This window comes from Anolis sagrei, chromosome 1 (assembly GCF_037176765.1).
Source record: "Anolis sagrei isolate rAnoSag1 chromosome 1, rAnoSag1.mat, whole genome shotgun sequence".
In the NCBI taxonomy this organism is placed as follows: Eukaryota; Metazoa; Chordata; class Lepidosauria; order Squamata; family Dactyloidae; genus Anolis; species Anolis sagrei.
In genome coordinates this window covers 261,356,420-261,376,103 of record NC_090021.1, presented here as the reverse complement: position 1 = coordinate 261,376,103, position 19,684 = coordinate 261,356,420, and the positions used below count along the sequence as shown (strand labels likewise).

The window sequence follows — 19,684 nt, the reverse complement described above, 5'->3', positions numbered from 1 at the left end:
GATGGTTGTCAGAGTGGTCTAGAATTTCTGTGTTTTCAAATAATGTTCTGTGTCCAGGTTGGTTCAACCAGAGACATCCGCTATAGCAGAGGATTTGATGAAGTTAATTACTCCTCTGCCAATTATAAGAGCATGCTGTAGGTTCTAAATGACACTGCTGTAGTTCATAGTACAGACAGTCCTCAAGTTATGAACTCCAGCCAGATAATTGGATTTTGAAAAAAATGGCTTGTCTTGGAAACAAGGATTGGTGATAAAGCTTCTGTTGAAATACCTTTTCCCCATGATAACTCTTTCAGGAGTGAATTTCTCTTCTGAAGGGTAGATTTTTCTCACTTCCTGTTGTTTCACCCCCGCTCTTAACTATGAGTCATTTCTAAGTTGGATGTTTGAAACTCAGGGACTACCTGCATTTGAAAAGTACATTCCAGGGAAAATCTTGGCAGTTTGTTGATTCCTACTTTTGCTCTTTGAAGACTATTTTTTGTGGTATAATTGACATTTAATATGACAAAAATAACTCATGTGTAAAATAATTTATTCCCTGAGAAAAATTCCCAACTGGGACTTTTTAACTAGTGAACCCATGCATTGCTGGGCTTACTCAATGCATAAGGTAAATGACAAAAATATTGCTCTCCCATATATGTTAGTTGATTTATTTTGAAATGTACAAATGGACGAGCATTTATCTTCTCTTTCATTCATTACTTTTCATAGCTTTATTAAAACAGCCAACGGTAACACGCTTGTATTCTGCTTACAAAAGTAGTCATTCAGATATTTCCCACAGCTAAGCAAGCACAGATGTCCAGCATCTGGTAATATGAAGTATACACTCTGTAAACATAGACCTTGAATTTTCTAGCATGGTTAATAAGCAATATCTTGTTTGTTTTTTGAAAGCAGGAAAGGGCACCTGTCCCCTTTTAGCCATTGTTGCACTGTAGTTTCCCTCTGCCTTAGCTAAACAACTTCTCATACATTATCCAAAACCATGCAGATCAACAGGTATAGGACTGGTGCTACAAACTGTTGCAAGCCAATCTTGGGCATGTGTCAAAACAAACAAATCAATGGATATCAATTTTTAAAATTAAAACAGCTTACACAATACAGGCAGTCCCCAAGTTATTAACAGGATAGGTTCTGTAGGTTTGTTCTTATGTTGATTTTGTATGTAAGTTGGAATAGGTTCATTTTTTAAGATTAGCTCTGACATATCTGCCTGCCTGTCTGTCTATCTATTTATCTATCTTTGGGTAGCATAAGGACAGGTTAAAACCCCTGTGGTGTTTGTTCTGCTGTCTGTTCAGAGTACTTCGCCTCACATTCTGTCCATATGATATTTGAATTTTGAAAAAAATGGCTTGTTGTGGAAACAAGGATTGGTGATAAAGTTTCAGTTGAGACACCTTTTCCCCATGATAAATAACTCTTTCAGGAGTGAATTTCCCTTACTATGGAGAAGATTTCTCTCACTTCCTGTTGTCTCACCCTTGTACTTAACTATTTGTAACTTAGGGACTGCCTGTGCTAAGCTCTTGGATGTGGTGAAGTCAGATCATCCATAGGTATTGTATCGTATGATGTTTCTTTGCTGTTCTGGGGTGCTGTCTCATTAGCTGCTGTAGGGTTGTAGAATGACAAATCTCCAAGAGTTGCATCAAAGGGTTCAGGTGTACTGTCCAATCGCAGAACTGCAAAATATAATTGTTGATACTTATTTAGAGTCTGAAAAAAATTCCTTCAAAAAGTAATTAAAGACAGCCTCACATCGTTAGTTTTATCTCTAAATTGTATATTGCCTCTTGTATACCCACAGATTTTAAAAGAGCCGATCCAGACAATTCCGTGTTGGGAACTTTCTGTTTTTAATGTTTTGAATCATTGATCTTAATGTTAATGTATTTCTCTTTTAAAAAAAAAACCCCTCTGATTTAGTGTTATAATGCTTTGTACACATGGACTGTGACCGTCACAATAAAATTAATTCATTCAGCCCCCCCTCACCCCACCCTTCTCAATATGGCCATGGAGTGGACAGGGGTGATCAGCTGGTGCATGACAATGTCATCCTATGAGATGGATTCTAGAGCACTCCCAGATGTTGCAGAGAATAATAACATAACCATCATGTGCCAATAAGCAGCATGGATGATTTCTGGATACTCCCTATCACTGTGTGCATCTGTTGCCAAGGGCAGCGAGAGAAAATCATTAAAAAATGAGAGGGGGGGATTTTCTCCCTGCTATGAGAACATCTTTGAAAACTGTGCTGTTTTTTAAAGCATTATCACAGTGGAGAGGAAATTGAAGAAACTATTTGTTCCCTCCCTGTGGGAATGAATTTTAAGAGGAATTGCATCCCTATTTTGTATATATAAAACACAGATATCTATTACAAAGATATACAAAGTATTATGTTATTGTTGTTGAAACTTCAAATATGAGGTCATATGACAGGTTTATTACTTATATACACAATAAAGAGGATAAACCTTTCTTTGTCATAGATAAATAAATTTACACATGCAGATATTTCTGGCAGGAGTATGAACCTGATCCTTTTTTCACAGATGTACCATTAGCCTAGGAATTAGTTATCTCTAAAGTTATTTGCACATAAATTCAGATGTCAGATGTGTTATTTCACTACTCACTTCCAAATGCAGTATCAAAAGCTGGCCATAGCATAATAATAACATGCTTTGTTTGCTAATCCATTGTTGATATCACATAAAACTAGACCCTGGCTGAAGTAATGTTTGTCTGTAAGTATAAACTAAAGTTTCAATGGATATCTGTTTTCTGGATTTTATAAGTCTTAGTTCCTTCCTGGCTTAGATATCCCTGGAAAAAATTGTGATTAATTTGTATGGGTATTTTATTTCTGTTAGAAATATTTCTGTAGCCCACTGCTCCAGAATGAAACTATTTAGTTTTGGAATGTTGTGGGTTTGTTTCCATTGACATGATCATTTTACTGCTTTACTGTTGCAAATAAGTGAATATGCTACAGATTACACTCTATGCTATTTACCCAGTATTGTAAATAGCATAGGGTTGCCTGGAATCCAAATTATTATTATTATTATTATTATTATTATTATTATTATTATTATTCCACACTTTATCTCCCTCAAAGGGGACTGAAAGAGACACTAATCCATTTATTGCAGTGTAAATAATGGAAGAAAAATAATAATAAACTGAATAAATAGTGTTTAGATATTTGCTCGGAAGCATGATGAGGAAATATTTTAGAGAATTATTTATGGAAGCGTTTTTTTATAATGCAAAGAAAATTAGGATTATTTATTTATTTATTTATTATTTATTACTTGCACTTATTTACCGCCACTCTCAGCCCAGGGGGTGACTCGTGGCGGTGAACAACAACATAGAAAAGACAATTTACAGTAATCAGAACAATACATAACATGCTACTACTACTTGACATATACTTATACTAAAAATCCGCTTCGTCATATCATGGGTCATAGTCAGTCTCATAGTCGTGGTCCATTCCGGTCATCATTGCCAAGATATAGCACTCAGTTAAAGGCCAACTCGAAGAGCCATGTTTTCAGGCTCTTACGAAAGGCCATAAGGGAGGGCGCCTGTCTAACTTCAGCAGGGAGGGCGTTCCACAGCCGGGGGGCCACCACCGAGAAGGCCCACTCTCTCGTCCCCGCCAGGCGTGCCTGTGAGGCAGACGGGATCGAGAGAAGGGCCTCCCCGGATGATCTCAAGGTCCTCGTGGGCTCGTAGGCCAAGATGCGGTCTGCAAGGTATTTTGGGCCGGAACCGTTTAGGGCTTTGTAGGATAGTACCAGCACCTTAAATTGGGCCCGGTAGCAAATCGGCAGCCAGTGGAGCTGGGACAGCAGGGGCGTTGTGTGCTCCCTACGCCCTGCTCCTGTTAACAACATGGCTGCCGCGCGCTGGACTAGCTGGAGCTTCCGGGCCGTTTTCAAGGGCAGCCCCACGTAGAGAGCGTTGCAGTAGTCGAGGCGGGATGTGACCAAAGCGTGTACCACCGTGGCCAAGTCAGACTTCCCAAGATACGGGCGCAGCTGGCGCACGAGCCTGAGCTGTGCAAATGCTCCCCTGGTCACCGCTGAAACCTGGGGATCCAGGCTCAGCGACGAGTCCAGGGTCACACCCAAGCTGCGAACCTGAGCCTTCAAGGGGAGTGCGACCCCGTCCAGCACAGGCTGTAACCCTATACCCTGTTCGGATTAAGGTAACAACATATTTTCTGCATGAAATATCAATTTACTTCTTTATAACTTTTTGAAGTAAGACATATATTTACATTTCTCTAGCTATGGAAATCAATTCTACTACATGTATACTTTACTCACTATTCACACAAATAGTATTGCAATTTAACCAAAATAAATACTTCAATGCAAAGATGATGTCAAATATCTGAGCAAACTTAACTTCAAATAGCAATAGGCCATTTTTCCTGCACATAGCTATGTAAAAAACTGTAATGCTTAAACCAGTGATTAATTGATAATTAAATAAATTTGTGTAATTTTCCTTACTCACTGTTTGAGTGTTTCTGTGTGTATTGGAAGGAATGGAAGTAAAACAACAGTGAATACATTCTAAAAAATATATAGTATCCACAAGAGACATCAGTCCATGCAGGAACACACAATCAAAACACTCCTGACAGATGACCATCCAGCCTCTGCTTAAAAACCTCCAGGCATCATATTCCATTGCTGAACAGCTCTTATTGTCTGGAAGTTCTTCCTAATGTTTAGGTGGAATCTCTTTCTGCAGTTTGAATCCATTGCTCTGTGTGCTAGTTTCCAGAGCAGCAGAAAACAACCCTGTCCCCTCCTCAATGTGATATCCTTTCAAATATTTAAAAAAGATTTAAATTCATGCCTCCTCTCAGCCTTCTTTTCTCCCAGTTAGATATTCCTCCCTTAAACACTTCATATAGGGTTTGGCTACCAGACTTTTGATCATTTTTGTCACCCTTCTCTGGACATGTTCCAGCTTTCTTTCCTCAATGTGATATCCTTTCAAATATTTAAACATGATTATTCATGCCTTCTCTCAGCTCTCTTTTCTCCCAGCTAAATATACCTCCCTTAACCACCTAGGGCTTGGCTTCTAGACTTTTGCTCATTTCTGTCACCCTTTTCTGGACATGTTTCAGTTTGAATTATGGTGTCTACAACTGGATACAGTATTCTGGATGAGGTCTAATCAAAGCAGAATAGAGTTGAACTATAACATCCCTAAATATAGACACTATACCCTTATTGAGGCAGCCTAGACATATTTTGTTTCCCTTCTTTTTTCTACTTTTCTCCTTACCACTTCCTAAAATCTTTACAGCTGAAATGTAATTAAGCACTGTTTTAGAATCGCAAAGGTGCACTCTCATTTCATATCTCCTCAAAGCCAAGAACAGCCACATCTTCTTCTTATGAATTGCTTCCTCCCTTTGTCACTGGAAAGTTACAGAGTAACAGCAACATTATCCATTCCCCTAGGCTTGAAATTTGGTAGAGTGGAAGAGAGACATGGAACTGCATGGCTGGAGCATTACACTTCACCTGCTTCATGCAAGATCTCAGCTATCATTGGAAATATAAAACAGGGTTCGTTATCATGAAGCCTTCTTGATATTGTAATCACCCCAACTTTGGGAAGAAATTCTGGAGGTGGATTCTTCAGATAAACATAAGTATCTTTTCCAAACTGTATAGAAGATATTATTCCATTTTTGACCCAAAGATAAGCATCCTTGCAACCATTTATGTAGGAATTACGTAGCTGCAATTCCCACTCCCCAATTTGGGCAATGGTGATAAATGTTGAGAACTGTAAACCAATAAAATCAGGGAGGATGATCTTTAGCCCTGCTATAAGACTTTAGTTCGTGCCAATATTTCATTACCTGGATCATTCCTTGTATCATCATAAAGTCTGTGATGTCCAAACGATTCAGCTTTCCTCTTTGTACACATTAAGTACCCGGCTAGGCCAATTAATGCTGATCCTAGCATAGCTCCTACAATTGCACCAAATACAACTGCTCCATGAGTGTGATTTTCTAAGGGAAAGGTAAAAAAAATGCATGTTAAGCAATCATGTAATTATGTGGGTGAATGCAAATGGAATTGTGAGGAGAACTTTTACACATACAAGAAGTTCTCATTTCAGAAAATCACACTCAACACAGAAACAGCTTTAGAACAGGGGGTAGAATTTTCCCTGAAGGAAAGGAAATTGTGTGTGTGTATCAAACAAGGAATAAAAAACCCAAGTCAAATCTGTTGACATAAATTAACCAAATTAGCAAATTAAGTAAAATACATGGCACAACAGCCACCCTAATCCTACAGAAATGAGCCTCTGAATTGCTTCTAGCATTTTTTCTTTGACTGGATGATCTGAAAAGCTTATATGTTCTTTTCATTCCATTAAAACAAGATTTTTTGGAACACTACTCACATTACCAACAAATGCTTCATCATAGTAGCTCTGTAGCTGAGCTGGTCCTGATGATCTTAACATGGAAGCCTGTTTAAGTCATTTGAATATTAACTACAATATATTTTCTTTTACAATATAAATTGCTCAGCTTCCAAAAAGCAATTCCCAAATTTCAAATTACTCATTATTAAAAATCAACTAAAATGTATCTGTGACCTTTCTGTATGCTGTGAATATGGAATGGTTGTGCAGCTGATGTTATTATGCAGTAGATAGTTCAAGGAATTCCAAAGTGCTGGCTTTAGCCTATAAATCCCTAAATGGTTCCGGTCCAGCTTACCTATCTAAACACATCTCCCTTTATGAGCCAGTTAGAGTATTGAGATTGGTTGAAGAGGTCCTGCTCTCAGCCCCGACACCCTCACAAGCATGACTAGTGGGGATGAGAGACCGGGCCTTCTCAGTGGTGGCCCCTTGGCTGTGGAACTCCCTCCCCAGCGAGATTAGATCAGCCCCCTCCCTCATGGTGTTTAGAAACCAATTCAAAATGTGGGTTTTCAAGCAAGTATTTGGGGAGTGAGATGAAGTAGTCAAGGTAACCTCAGTATTACTGCAATGTCTAATGTTCCGTGTTTTATGTTGTCTGTGTCCAATGTTTTATGGTTTACTAGTTTTAATCTATTATTATATGCTATTTTAGTTACATGATGTATTTTACAATTTGTGTGAGGCATTCAATTTTGGCATTTACCTTGCTGTGAACTTCTTTGAGTCCCCCCAGGGGTGAGAAAAGTGGCATATAAATGAAATAAATAAATAAATAAATAAATAAATAAATAAATAAATACCTTTTTGATGTTCTCTTGCTTCAGCAGAACTATCAGTAAAATTGGGCTGCCAACTTGTAGTTTGTATAGTTAACCGTAGGTCTGTTGTAGTGCTGGCACTCTTAGTTGTCAACAATGTAGTTGAAGCATTCAGAGGGTTATTAGTGGGATGAACTGTTGTGTAATCCACATAAGTTTTGTTAGAGAACACCATGGAGGTAAAATTGCCATTATAGGATGCTGTGGTGTAATTATTTGATCTGGTTTCTGTTGATGTCGCATGAGTTGTGGCTTCAGCACTTTTAGGGAGTATTAATGACAAATAATTGCTGGTTGTGGGTATATCTGATGGAGGTGGTGTTCTATTGATTCTTGTAGATGAGTGATTGTCACCTTTAGTGAAATTCAGTTTATGCATAGTTGTTGAATTTATGCCATTACTTTGAGTGCTATTTTGCATCCCTGTATTTTTTGTTATGCTCTCAGTAGTGGCTGTTGGTGATGTAAGAGTTATAGATGGAGTTATGCCAGAAGTCACAATAAATGTGGATGGACTCATAGTGGTGCTATTTAAGCTGTGTATAGAAAGTGTGGAAAGATTTACATCAACACAGTTATTTCTGGTCCACCGGAGGCTAACCAACATCAAAAAGAGCATCGGTCCTTTGGATGCCAGCATTTTTGTACAATTCCTTGTTGATATGAAAAGCCTGGGAAAAAAACAATAATCTTTGTAATCTTAGATTATATTATTTTCAAAGAGCACAAGGATTCACTGTTGTCAGAGGAAAAATAATAAATTCACAAATAATATTTCCAACTCCTTTACTGGTACCTTGGCTAATAACTATGGAAAAGGAGTGGCTTCCCATGTAGCCTCTGATGCATAAGAGACCAGAATGTTGTGTGATATACCAGCACAATTTCTTGTGAATAAATCTGAGTATCTGAATGGCTGTCAAATTTGTTGATGGTATCTAGATCAGAAAACTACTGCTTCTATATACACCATTTTAATTATGCATACATTCTCTGAGGCTTTGTGCTGTTACGTATCAGGGTTGATAAGACTGGACAACTATCAACCTTATCACATTGACTGCTGGAATTGCCACAGATCATGATGAATCCCATAGTGCCCAACATGGTGTCTGGGGAACCTGTCACCCCACGTCCTGCATCACCCAACTTATCTCAAACCCCATCCCATGGGGGGGGGGGAGCATTCACCACCCAGCTTCCCCCAATTAATCCCTATGCAACACGGGAAATCTCCTGTGTTGCGCTGTGGCTGTAAATGTCAGTTTCTCTCCATTTGTGCCACAGAGCTCTACCAGAAGTGGCTCTACATTGTGGGATGGGAGCTGGCAGACTCCATGTTGTAAATGGAGAGGAACCAGCGTATGCTGCCAGTTTTAAGTCTGTCTGATGAGGTTGTATGTCTTGTATCTGAGAAATGAATTTGATTGTATTCTTAGACCAAAAGATACAACACTATTTATTTTGATATTTATTATTATTTATTTAGAACATTTGTATCCCATCCTATTCTTGACCTCTAAAAAGAGACTGCTTACCTCTCCGAACGTATTCTCCCCAATGAACCATCAAGATTATTAAGATCGTCTGGAGAGGCCCTGCTCTCGGTCCCACCGGCCTCGCAAGCGCGTCTGGTGGGGACGAGGGACAGGGCCTTCTCGGTGGTAGCCCCTCGACTCTGGAACTCTCTCCCAATGGAGATCAGAACCGCCCCTTCTATCCTGACATTTAGGAAACAGGTGAAGACGTGGTTATGGAGACAGGCATTCGACGAGTAAGCCAATACCCTGAGATTTGGATGGAGGATGATGAACAACGATTTTAGTGTGACAACTGACCATTATAGTTATTGAATGTAATTGCTGTTTTAAGGTTTTATTGTAATATGAATTATGATGTTTTATTGACTGTATGTGGTATTATGGTTGGAAACCGGTCTGAGTCCCTCAAGAGAGGTGAGAAGGTCGGTATATAAAACTTTTAAATAAATAAATAATAATAAATAAGAGCAGCTTCCAACAATATAAAACACTAATAAAATACACAGTTACATAAAATGATAATAAAATTACATTTAAAAACAGTTCATCACGCCTAAAGCATTCTTCAAATCAGTCCAAAAAGTACGATCCATAAAATCTCATCTATGCCAGTAAAACCTTTTGATCTGCTCCTAAATTTAATAGAATCAGAACAGATAAACACTTGAGTGTGTTTTTTCCCATATTTTTATGAACCCAGAATTTCCTTTTCATAAAACAGCATACAAGGATGAAATATAAACACAATAACAATACAAATGTAAACAACTAACTAACTACACATTGTTACTGAAACAAACTCAGCAACACAGACAAAGGAAATATATGTAGTATTCCAACTTGCTAGCTAGAAGTCATAGTTGACTTATATATTTTTTTTTCTAGTTTAAATATATAGTGTTCCCAATTTGTTTATTGCTATGGTAACTAGAAAAGCCCTTCTGCTTGTTTATAGCTACTGTTATTCAAACACCCTCATATACTTCCATGCTACTAGTACAGGCAGTCCCCAAGTTACAAACAAGATAGGTTGTGTAAGTTTGCTCTTAAGTTGAATTTGTGTGTAAGTCAGAACATGTACATTTTTAAGTGTAATCCCAGCCAAATATATATATTAGCTTTGGATAACATAGGAAAGGGTAATATCCCCATAGTCTTTGTTTTGTGTCTGTGCCCCTGTTCAGAAGATTTCACTTTCTGTCCCTATGATAATTGAATTTTGAAAAATTTGGGTTGTTATGGAAACAAGGATTAGTAAAAGAGCTTCAGCTGAGACCTAATTTTCCTATGATAACTCTTACAGCAGTGAACTCTGAGAGGTAGATTTTTCTCACTTCCTGTTACTTCACCTCCATTCTTAACTATGAGTCATTTGTAAGTCAAATATGTGTAACTCATGGACTACCTGTATATTCTTGTCCAATTCTTTATTCACTCACCTTGATATTTAAAGGCCCATGTATTAAAGGAGCACATCATCACTAATTTTGTGTAAATAAATTATGCTGGTGTACATCTCATAGACTGAATGAGAGAAACTTCTCCTGTCATTTTAGGCTCCCCTTTCCCCCTCCACACCCACACACACCATTCTGGATTGAACATTAACCACCTGAGGTATATATAACAAGATAAGGTACATTCTGGGGGTTTTGTTTCTGTTAGGAAAGAGGAATATAATAGTGAAATATGGTTACCACCACCTCACTTTAATCACTCCCAATCAAATTGGTGAAACCAGTGGGGGAAAAAAGAAAATATTGCATCTGGGGGTTCTTTCGAATGGACCAAAGTTTCTCATTCGGCATATGACTCTCATCTACCATTTATAAGTTGATGTCATATCTAAGTCAGAGGCAAGGACTGGAACCAAAATTATGGATATGATATGATTTGTGAAGAAGGGAAAGCACCAGTGGCACCTCAGAGGGTTATCCACCCTGGCTGCCACACCCTCCCTTCCCCCCAACATTAAAAAAAGACCAGAAGGGAATTGTGTATCCTTATTTTTGCTAAGAATTAAAGTACAGTATTGACTCATAGATAGCTTGATCCAGGTTTCCTGGGTGGATTTTTGACCAACATTTCTAGACTTTTGCATGGGTTTTTTAGTGTACTTTTAAAGAAAGAACTGTTCTTTTTTTCATGATAGAAGATCCGCTTACTCTTTGAGCCAAAACCTAATAGATAGAGAGCAGCCTATAGGAATGTATTTTCCAAATGTATTGCCTTTCTCATGGTGGAATATCAGCAATGGCTTTCCATCAGACTGATCCCATTACTTTGTGCTTTCTGGTAGCTATGGGATGGAGGAAGATAACAAATTTGGCAGTCATTTTTAAGATAGCATAGCTGCCTCAAAGAAGTGCATATGCCTACAGCAAGTTTGCTGACAGATTGTAGGAGCTTTTTCAACATTTGACAATGGTTGGAGGAGGAAGTAGGAAGCAAATTAACAAATAAGAAATCTTGTTAAACTGCGTGGTTCTTGCTTCACTGAGTTTCTGCTCTCAGAGTCATTCTATGACTCTATATGAATTTTGACCATACAGGCGTGATATCTTCCGGTGGCGCAGTGAGTTAAAGCCCTGTGCCGGCAGGACTGAAGACTGACAGGTCGCAGGTTCGAATCCGGGGAGAGGCAGATGAGCTCCCTCTATCAGCTCCAGCTCCTCATGCGGGGACATGAGAGAAGCCTCCCACAAGGATGATAAAACATCAAAAATCATCTGGCATCCCCTGAGCAACGTCCTTGCCGACAGCCAATTCTCTCACAACAGGATGCTCCTGCTCCTGACACGACAAAAAAAATAAATCTTCCAAAATACAGTTTAATAACACTCCATCTTTCAGAAGTGTTTTTCAAATGTAAAAGCATTTTTTATATTCTGGTTGTCTAGTGGAGATATCTTAATAGTCATTAAAAAGGCAATACTATTACTTATTGATAAGAGCTAATAAACCTGATATTAGGTTTGGTATTATTTGCAACACAACCTTTTGCACATTTAACATTGAATTCATTGGATACAAAGAGTTATATTGCAGATCAGTTAGGAATAAAAAGAGAGGTTAATTGAGAGTATGCTTTGCCCCTTAACCCCCGAAATAATGAGACTGGACAACAGTAGTTGGATTCAAATTTGGGCAACTTTATTAAATGTTACCTATTTAACTTTAGCTGAACTAAACTATGTGTCTAGGAACTTGGTGGCCAACCGAGGCAGCGTCCTCAGCTATTTAGTGTGTAATACTTGTGTGCCCTGGATCCCCAACCGGGCAACCTCAAAGGTAAAAGTCTAGAGAAGCCTGTCTCAAATTATTGATATCAGACTCTCCTGTTTCTGGGCCAAGTGATGTCTCCTCACCCATTTGATGACCTCTAGGTGAGTGTTTGTTGTGTAATGACCCCCACCCTTAAGGGGTGCCTTGTGTATACTTCAATGCTCGTGTTTTCCTGTGCTATTTATGCTAGCCTATTTAAACACGCACCATCCCAGCTAGCCCCTAATAACAGTATAGGGTAGGCGGAAAAAAAAACCCAGAACATAGGGGGCAAAAAATTCCTACCCGGTTCCGTCCGGCAACCAAACATTATACTGTCAGTGGGCGGGTGTGGTGGGTTGAATTATCTCCTCAGACTGAGGGAGGAGGCTGGCTGCAAAGCTCAGCCAGCCTCCGCCGACCTTCCAGGTGGTTCCACTGGAACCACCCATTCTCTAATATTCAGGGGGAGGGGCAAATCGCTCCCCCCACCAACTTTGTTGGTGTGGAGAGTCCCTTATTAAGCTATTGAATCCAAGTATGCTGCACAACATCCCTTTGTGCAGAATGTGGTGAAGGCAAGAAGTCTATCATGGCTTTCTCCTCCTTAGCATATATTGGTAAGCCACCTTTAACCCAATTCCACAGGGAGATGCATCAACAATGCATCTTTCTGCCCATTCCTCCTGGTGCAACATGGGAAGACTCCTGCGTTGCTGCAGTGGCAGCATACACCAGTTCCACCAGAAGTTCCTGTGCATAAATGAGATGGAAGCCAACGGGCTCTGTTGGTCAAATAGAGCTGAACCGGCATATGATGCCAAAGTAAGCCCCCCTGATATTTTATTGAATATCATAATTCACAATCAGAATAAACAGATAACAATATCCATTAAATTCTTGTACATTTTTGGTATATTCAATTCTTTGGACCATTCCAATTCCATACATATCTACCACTTACATCAATTAGTTTTACCCCCCCCCCCCCTCATTTCCACACTAATTTGAGAATACAACTTGGATAAATAGTGCCAGCCCAGCTAATGTTACCTATGTGCTATAGGAATTCAGGACAGGATTGGCAAAATAATAATAATAATAATAATAATAATAATAATAATAGTAATAATAATAATAATAATAATAATAGGCAAACCACAAGTCACATCCATCTTTTGTTCAATATGACATTCAGGTAAAATAAGCTTTAAAAAACGCTCTTATCTGGTTTTGATATAACAAGAATTAAAACTAGAGTGTAGTCAATTGGGCTGACCAAAATGAGAAAAGACCCATCCTGGAGTAGGGTTGTAAACTTCTTCCAGCCTTCCCCAGTGCTCCTTGCAAAGTGTCACAATGTGTTGTATCACCCCATTTTTGTCAGGATATGCAAATGCAACCTACACCTGTCACCGTCCAAAGTGAGTTGGGATACAGTGTGCAGAAATGGTATTCTGTAGTATGATCAGTCACAGTTAAGTAGATTTCAGTCCCATTCATCAGTCATATGCTAGGGTAAAAGTGCACCATAGATTAGGCTGGCAATGCAAATAATATCTTTTTTTCTTATACCATTCAAAACATTAAAAAAGAGGTGTGATCCATCTCCACAAAACAAGACAAGATAGCTAATAACATGAGCCTCCCTATAATAGTGGTACCAATCTTCTGGAGAGTAAGTTTGTGATCAGTTTTAGTGTGAACTTCAAGGGAGCTGAACATTTTTTCTCAAAGTTTGCATCTTTTTTTATTTATTATTTATTTATTTAGAGTTTTTATAACCCGGTCTTCTCAACCTCCTAGGAGGGCCGGCTAACAACATAAGATTCAATACAATAAGAAAAACATTATAAATCAAAAACATAATAAATTTGAGAGTTGCTTTAAAATCCATACTAAATGCTTGAACAGATTCTCTGTCCAACTGACATAGATGCCAGCACTACTGAACAGGAGAGAAGGAAGGAGCTGCCAATCCTAACTATGCAATGCTTTGAAATAAAATATATTAAAAACGAAAAAAGTTTGATACAGAATGCACTTTATTATAACAGTGAAATTTAATTAAATTTCATTAACAAAAAGTGCAGCAAGTGACACAATGACAGGGCAAGTGGTTTCTTGGATGAGACAAATTTTTGAAGATTAGACAAACTCTTGAAGGATAAAGGTATCAGTGGCTACTGGTAGTTATTTGTTGCCTCTAGGATTAGTGTGTCTTTCTGTCCTAGTTACTGGGAAACCCAAGTAATAGAGCGACAGTTCATTCATCTTCTGCCATTGGGCTTTCTGTGGGTATCTAGATAGCTACTGTGCAAACACAGTATTGGCCTAAACAGGCCTTTAATCTAATCTGTTCTGATCTCTGTGTTGTGACTGAGAGATAGGAAGGAAGGAAGGAAGAGGGAATTAGAAGGAAGACAAAAAGCTTGATATGACGTTTGGGTTGTATGTAAAATCAGCTTTCAGTTCTCAGGAGGTATATTCCAGTGAGTCTATGTTCATTTATTACATTTGAGGAAGTGGGGAATTATGTGATGTCAGGATTGGAGCAATAACCCTTCTACATCTGGTGACACCTTCATTTAAATATTAAATGAAGGGACTTTGTTTCTCTTCCACTGTTGCCTTTCCGTGATTTCAAAATATTTTCAGTATATCCAGGCTATATCAGCAAATGTAGTCAGGGTAAATGTACAAAAGCATAATTTCATACCAATATTTTGTCCTTAGTCAAATTCAAAAATAAATCTAATTATAAACTAGATATAGGGTTGTTGTTGCTGTTTTGCTAGATATGTATTTTCCAGTTATGATTTGTTCTAAATATGGCTATAATCCTTGCTAATTGACTCAAATGATTATTTGGCTGAATTTTTTGCCCATTAAGTGGCAGTGTTCAACATGTAATTAATTTGCTGAATGTTGGCTATAAACTGACTGAATGCACAAAAGCATTTGTCATATTTTGATGGCATGTTTTTTCAGGTTTAATGATATTTATAAAACCATCGGAAGAACAACTAAACCATCAAATGCACTTTTCATATGCTATCAGAGATTCCTTTTAGTCATGCTTGTTGTTTTCCTCGCTGACACTATCCACTTTTCTATCAATAGACATTTCATTATTGAACAAAGTGAGTTCTGTCATTTTTTTTAATTTCACCTTGCCTGTAATTTGATTCCCCCAGGAGAAATGACCAAAAGTTCACTTAACTAAAGCTTTCATTTAGTAAGCATGATGCTAAAATTGCAGTACTCACAATACAAAGACCTTTTTGTGTGTCATATCCTTGACACTATGATTTTCCACTTGGAAAGTAGGGCACAAAATGGTTGGGTTTATTTTTAGTTGTGTGTTTTCAGAAATCCTTTCATGTATAATAAACAAGTGCATCTTTCCTCCTACACATAACATTCAGAAACATATAGGAAATGCATGCATGTATTTTGTCACGAAGGCAGAATGTTATAATTGCATGACCTGGAACTCTTTCATACTTTATTATAATACTATGATTCTATTTTATCTCCTGCAGCACCTTCCTATGGATTCTTGGCTTTTGTAACCTAGAGAGGCATTCTGGCAAATAATTCTAAACAACTCTTCCTAAGTAATTTAAAAGAACAGGATTCCAAAGGATGTTGCATGGTAGTTAAAGTAAAATTGTGTCAGATGAAAAGGATAGGATCCCAGATATTTGGGCCTTGCCTTTGGTCTATGCTGGAAGTTGATCACAGAATCACATGGGGGGGGGGGGCTACAAATTCCTAAAGGAATGCTCTCTCTGGGAATCCCTAGACCCACTAGTGTGCTCCTGTGGTCAACTTCTTGTCACATTGGAGGACCTAGGGATTCTAGAGAGAGCATTTCTCTAGGGATTTGTAGTGCTATCAGGGCAGGCCTAGTGTTTAGTGTTCCATTTAACAGAATTCAACAGAACTCACAGAAACATGCCCTAGCCAAGCAGGCCTATCTTATTTTAATTTTTAGTAAGTGAACTAATAGATTATGAAGATACAGAATAAGTCTACAACACACACACACCCCACTCACACACTTTTGCAATGTTTAGAGGTGCAGGATTCCTAAAAAAAAGATGGGGAAACTGCAAATAAAAGCACTTTAAAAAAACCTAAAATAACACCTCTTTTGGAATCCCTACAGCCTCCTGTAAAACCGTATGGTCCAGCACTGCCAGAATTTGACAACAGAGTTGCACTGGAGGACCTCAAAATTCATAAAGAGACCATATTAATCAAATCCACGAGTAATCAAATCTGCAAAAGCTAAATGGGGAACTAAATGTATTAATTCCAAATTTTAAAATTAAAGAATTGCGTTATTGGATAAGTAATTATTTAGAAGGTTCTGGAGATCATCTGCAATTCATTCTTCATTGTTGATGTTTATTTCTAACTGTCATTAGCCCCAGCTAACGGCTGTCATATAATTTAATCTTGTATATGTTCCAACACATAGTTTTAAAAATATCAGTTTAAATCAAAATGCATGGAATATTTTAAAGCAGTTTCAATCATGGCCAAACTAGTGAGTCTCCATAACAAGGAAGTTCCAGTCACTAAGGAACCTGATCAAGAATCCTATGCCAAGAATACAGAAGAAGTAGAACTGAAGATTCTAAAAGGTTTTAAAGCATAGGAAAAGGATCATCTCCAACACACAAAAACACCCTTAAATGATTTGTCACTTAGGATTTAATTCTTCAAGATAGCCATTATAAGTATACATCACAGTAACTTTGATTTCTTCAGATATGTATGAGAGAGAAATTGGTGGGGAGAGGTGAAGGGAATGTCAAAACCTTCGCTAACCTTTAAAAGGTTTGTTGTGGGAGTAAGGAATGTGTCAAAACACAACAGGTCTCTAAATTGTACCTTGAAGTTGTTTTAGTGTCAGCAGTCACAAAAGAAAGTAACAAAGACAGGCAGAAATATTAGATAGCACACAACCTTTGAATTGCTGTGATTATATTTAAAGTATGTCACCAGATGATGAATAGATAGTAGATCCTATGCAATGATTGCACAAATGAAACCAATCTTCCATTTAAAAAAATCCAATAACCAGTTGCTTATAAAAGCAAAATTATTAGAACAATTCAAACAACATAAAAATAACATCATTGTACTCTATTATTAGCTTGTTTTATGTTTTTTTGTTTATTGCTATATGATGTTTTCCTTTCCCCATTATATCTGTTCTCAGACAAAAGTTGAATGTCTGTTCTTTTCTGATTATATGTGCAATTGGAAAAAGGCAAATATGTGTATATAGTTAAATGCAGTATAAATGTGATCTTCAGTCTGTACTATTGCATTTATATGTAAATGATAAAATTCCCACCTTGAAATTTGCTTACAGAATGATCAAGAAATGTATATGAACATCATAATATAGCCTGATATCATTGGTGGCAGTATTCATTTAGGTTGTATTGTACTGTATTTCTCTGTTTATACCATCTCACCTCCTTTCTGCCAAAGAATGATAACTTGAATGCATACTTAACATATGCTAGCAGTAATCCTTTTTATGAAACATTGTTTTCAAGCCTTTCAGGTTTGTCTGCCAGTTGCAGCTTCTTACAGAAGCAGAGAACTGGTTAAAACAGAATATTTTTTAACTGAGGACATTTCAGCAGTTCCTTTGAACTATGTAACTCTGTGTCAAGTTATGACATTACCTGGCCAAAGTGTCTGTTGTTTTTTAATCTAATATCAGAGATATGTCACACAAAGTTAATACAGGTGATACAGTTGAACAAAATAGAAAACCACTTACCTTTTCAGCACTGTAATAATTATTATGAAGGTGGTGAAATAATTCTCAGCTTTTCTGGAGTACAATCAGTTTAGCCTGCTGAAAACTGTAGAAAGCAAGTAATGTAAATGTATCGGCATTGTGGTGGTCAGGAATGCAGGCAGAAACAGAATTAGGTGGGGCAGTATTTCTCTGGGTGTAATAGAGCACCTGAGAACCAGAATGACCAGCTTTTCAGCTGTCATTGTTGAAACATAGCATTACAGGCTTCACAGAATGGGCAGCTTTAGGAATAAAGTGACAGGTAATTCCATTGCTCCTGGAAAGAAATACTTCTGTCAGAAAAAAAATGTTAACAGAAGCTCAATCTTTATTTGAAAAGGACAAATACATGCAGTTAACAGGCCTTTTTAAGAGAAGGACTCAATAGATTTTGAAGTGGATTTTTTTATTGCTCAACACATCAAAGTCAAGGCAGATGACTATCAAAACAACTTTTTGTTTTGTATTGTCTTTAAAAAACAAAACAGGGAAATAATTCTGAAATGTAAGCTGTAAGGGTTGCTACTGTGCTTAAAACTACTTTAGGTTTTAAAAGATTTGTAATTAAAATCTGTAGTGGCATTTTGCTAGTTTAACATGGAACAGATTTTCTTTGTTTGAGTAATCCTGGGGGTGGGAGGGTAAAGAAGCTGTTCATTTTATCTTGCTGCACCTGTCAGGAGGAGTGGTTTAGAATAGTCTCTGAGGCAAATGATAGCATAGCTCTTATTCTCTTTCAGCACACCAAAGATTAGCTTTTGATAACTGTGTGAAAGAGAAATGCTAACCATTATAGTTTTCCCTCAACCCTGCATGAAAAATTAGATCCTTGTTGAACTCCCTTTCTTAGGGCATATCTGTACTCCCCAAAGTGGCAGAGAATAGTTTCTGTGTACTGGGCAATCTTATTCCCTAAGACACAGCTGCTTAATGCAGTTATGCTCCACATTAGAGAAAGTTTGGAAATGTTCTGAAGCTTCCCTGCACTTTGCTCTATGTGTCAACAATAGGGCCAGCTCTATTTCAGAACTGGACCTACTGTTCTTATGGACCAGTGCCACCATCCCTCTTACCCTCCATTCCATGACAAGGAAAATGGGATGGCGTTTGCATGTGTCATTGTTCATTGTTGTGGCAGAGGCCACAGACCTCCAGAGAGCTTGTGGTCATTGCTTGGTGCAGCAAAGGAAGATGGAGACACCCCTTACTTTTCCCCTCCTTCTCCAGCTGTGCAAGCACCTTTGCTTACATTAGCAAAGGCACTGAACTGACAGCCATGAATTCTCTGAAGCTCAGTAATCACCACTACAGGGACAAATGACAACACAGCTAAGGTGATATTCCCATGGGGTTTTGGTGTTCACACAACTCTTCTCCTGAACTGTATCTGCTCCAGCTACTGATGCAGTTCAGCATCAGTAATGTGAACACCAAAACAGAATCCAGCACTGCTCTGAAGTAGCAATGCTTTGAACAAGCCCTGTATTTTGTTGCCCATATAGATATGCCTTTAGATCAGCGTTCCTCTAATATGACTAGGAGATTTTTCCTCAATCCCAAATCTATGTCCATTGGCTGCTATTGTTTTCTTCTTTCCTAGAAACTTGCCATACACCATCAGCTTATAGGGTAGCACTGGTACACAGACCCAGCATTATAAACAGCGCTATTCCGGAATATTGTTAACAGTTCAGGAATCTTGTTCT

General features: G+C 38.0%; 2 protein-coding genes across 5 annotated transcripts in view; one reads left to right on the top strand and one right to left on the bottom strand.

The window, feature by feature from the left end:
- The window catches only part of ANO3 (anoctamin 3), a 345,000-nt gene that overhangs the window by 291,194 nt on the left and 34,122 nt on the right, over positions 1-19,684 (top strand). The gene's annotated exons all lie outside the window — the stretch shown is intronic.
- On the bottom strand, positions 620-18,117 carry MUC15 (mucin 15, cell surface associated). Its single transcript, XM_060765889.2, has 4 exons — positions 17,958-18,117; positions 7,323-8,011; positions 5,936-6,091; positions 620-1,700 (listed from the first exon to the last, which is right to left on the bottom strand). The coding sequence occupies exons 2-4, from the start codon at positions 7,978-7,980 to the stop codon at positions 1,537-1,539; spliced, it is 978 nt and encodes a 325-aa protein (XP_060621872.2). The 5' UTR covers positions 7,981-8,011; positions 17,958-18,117; the 3' UTR covers positions 620-1,536.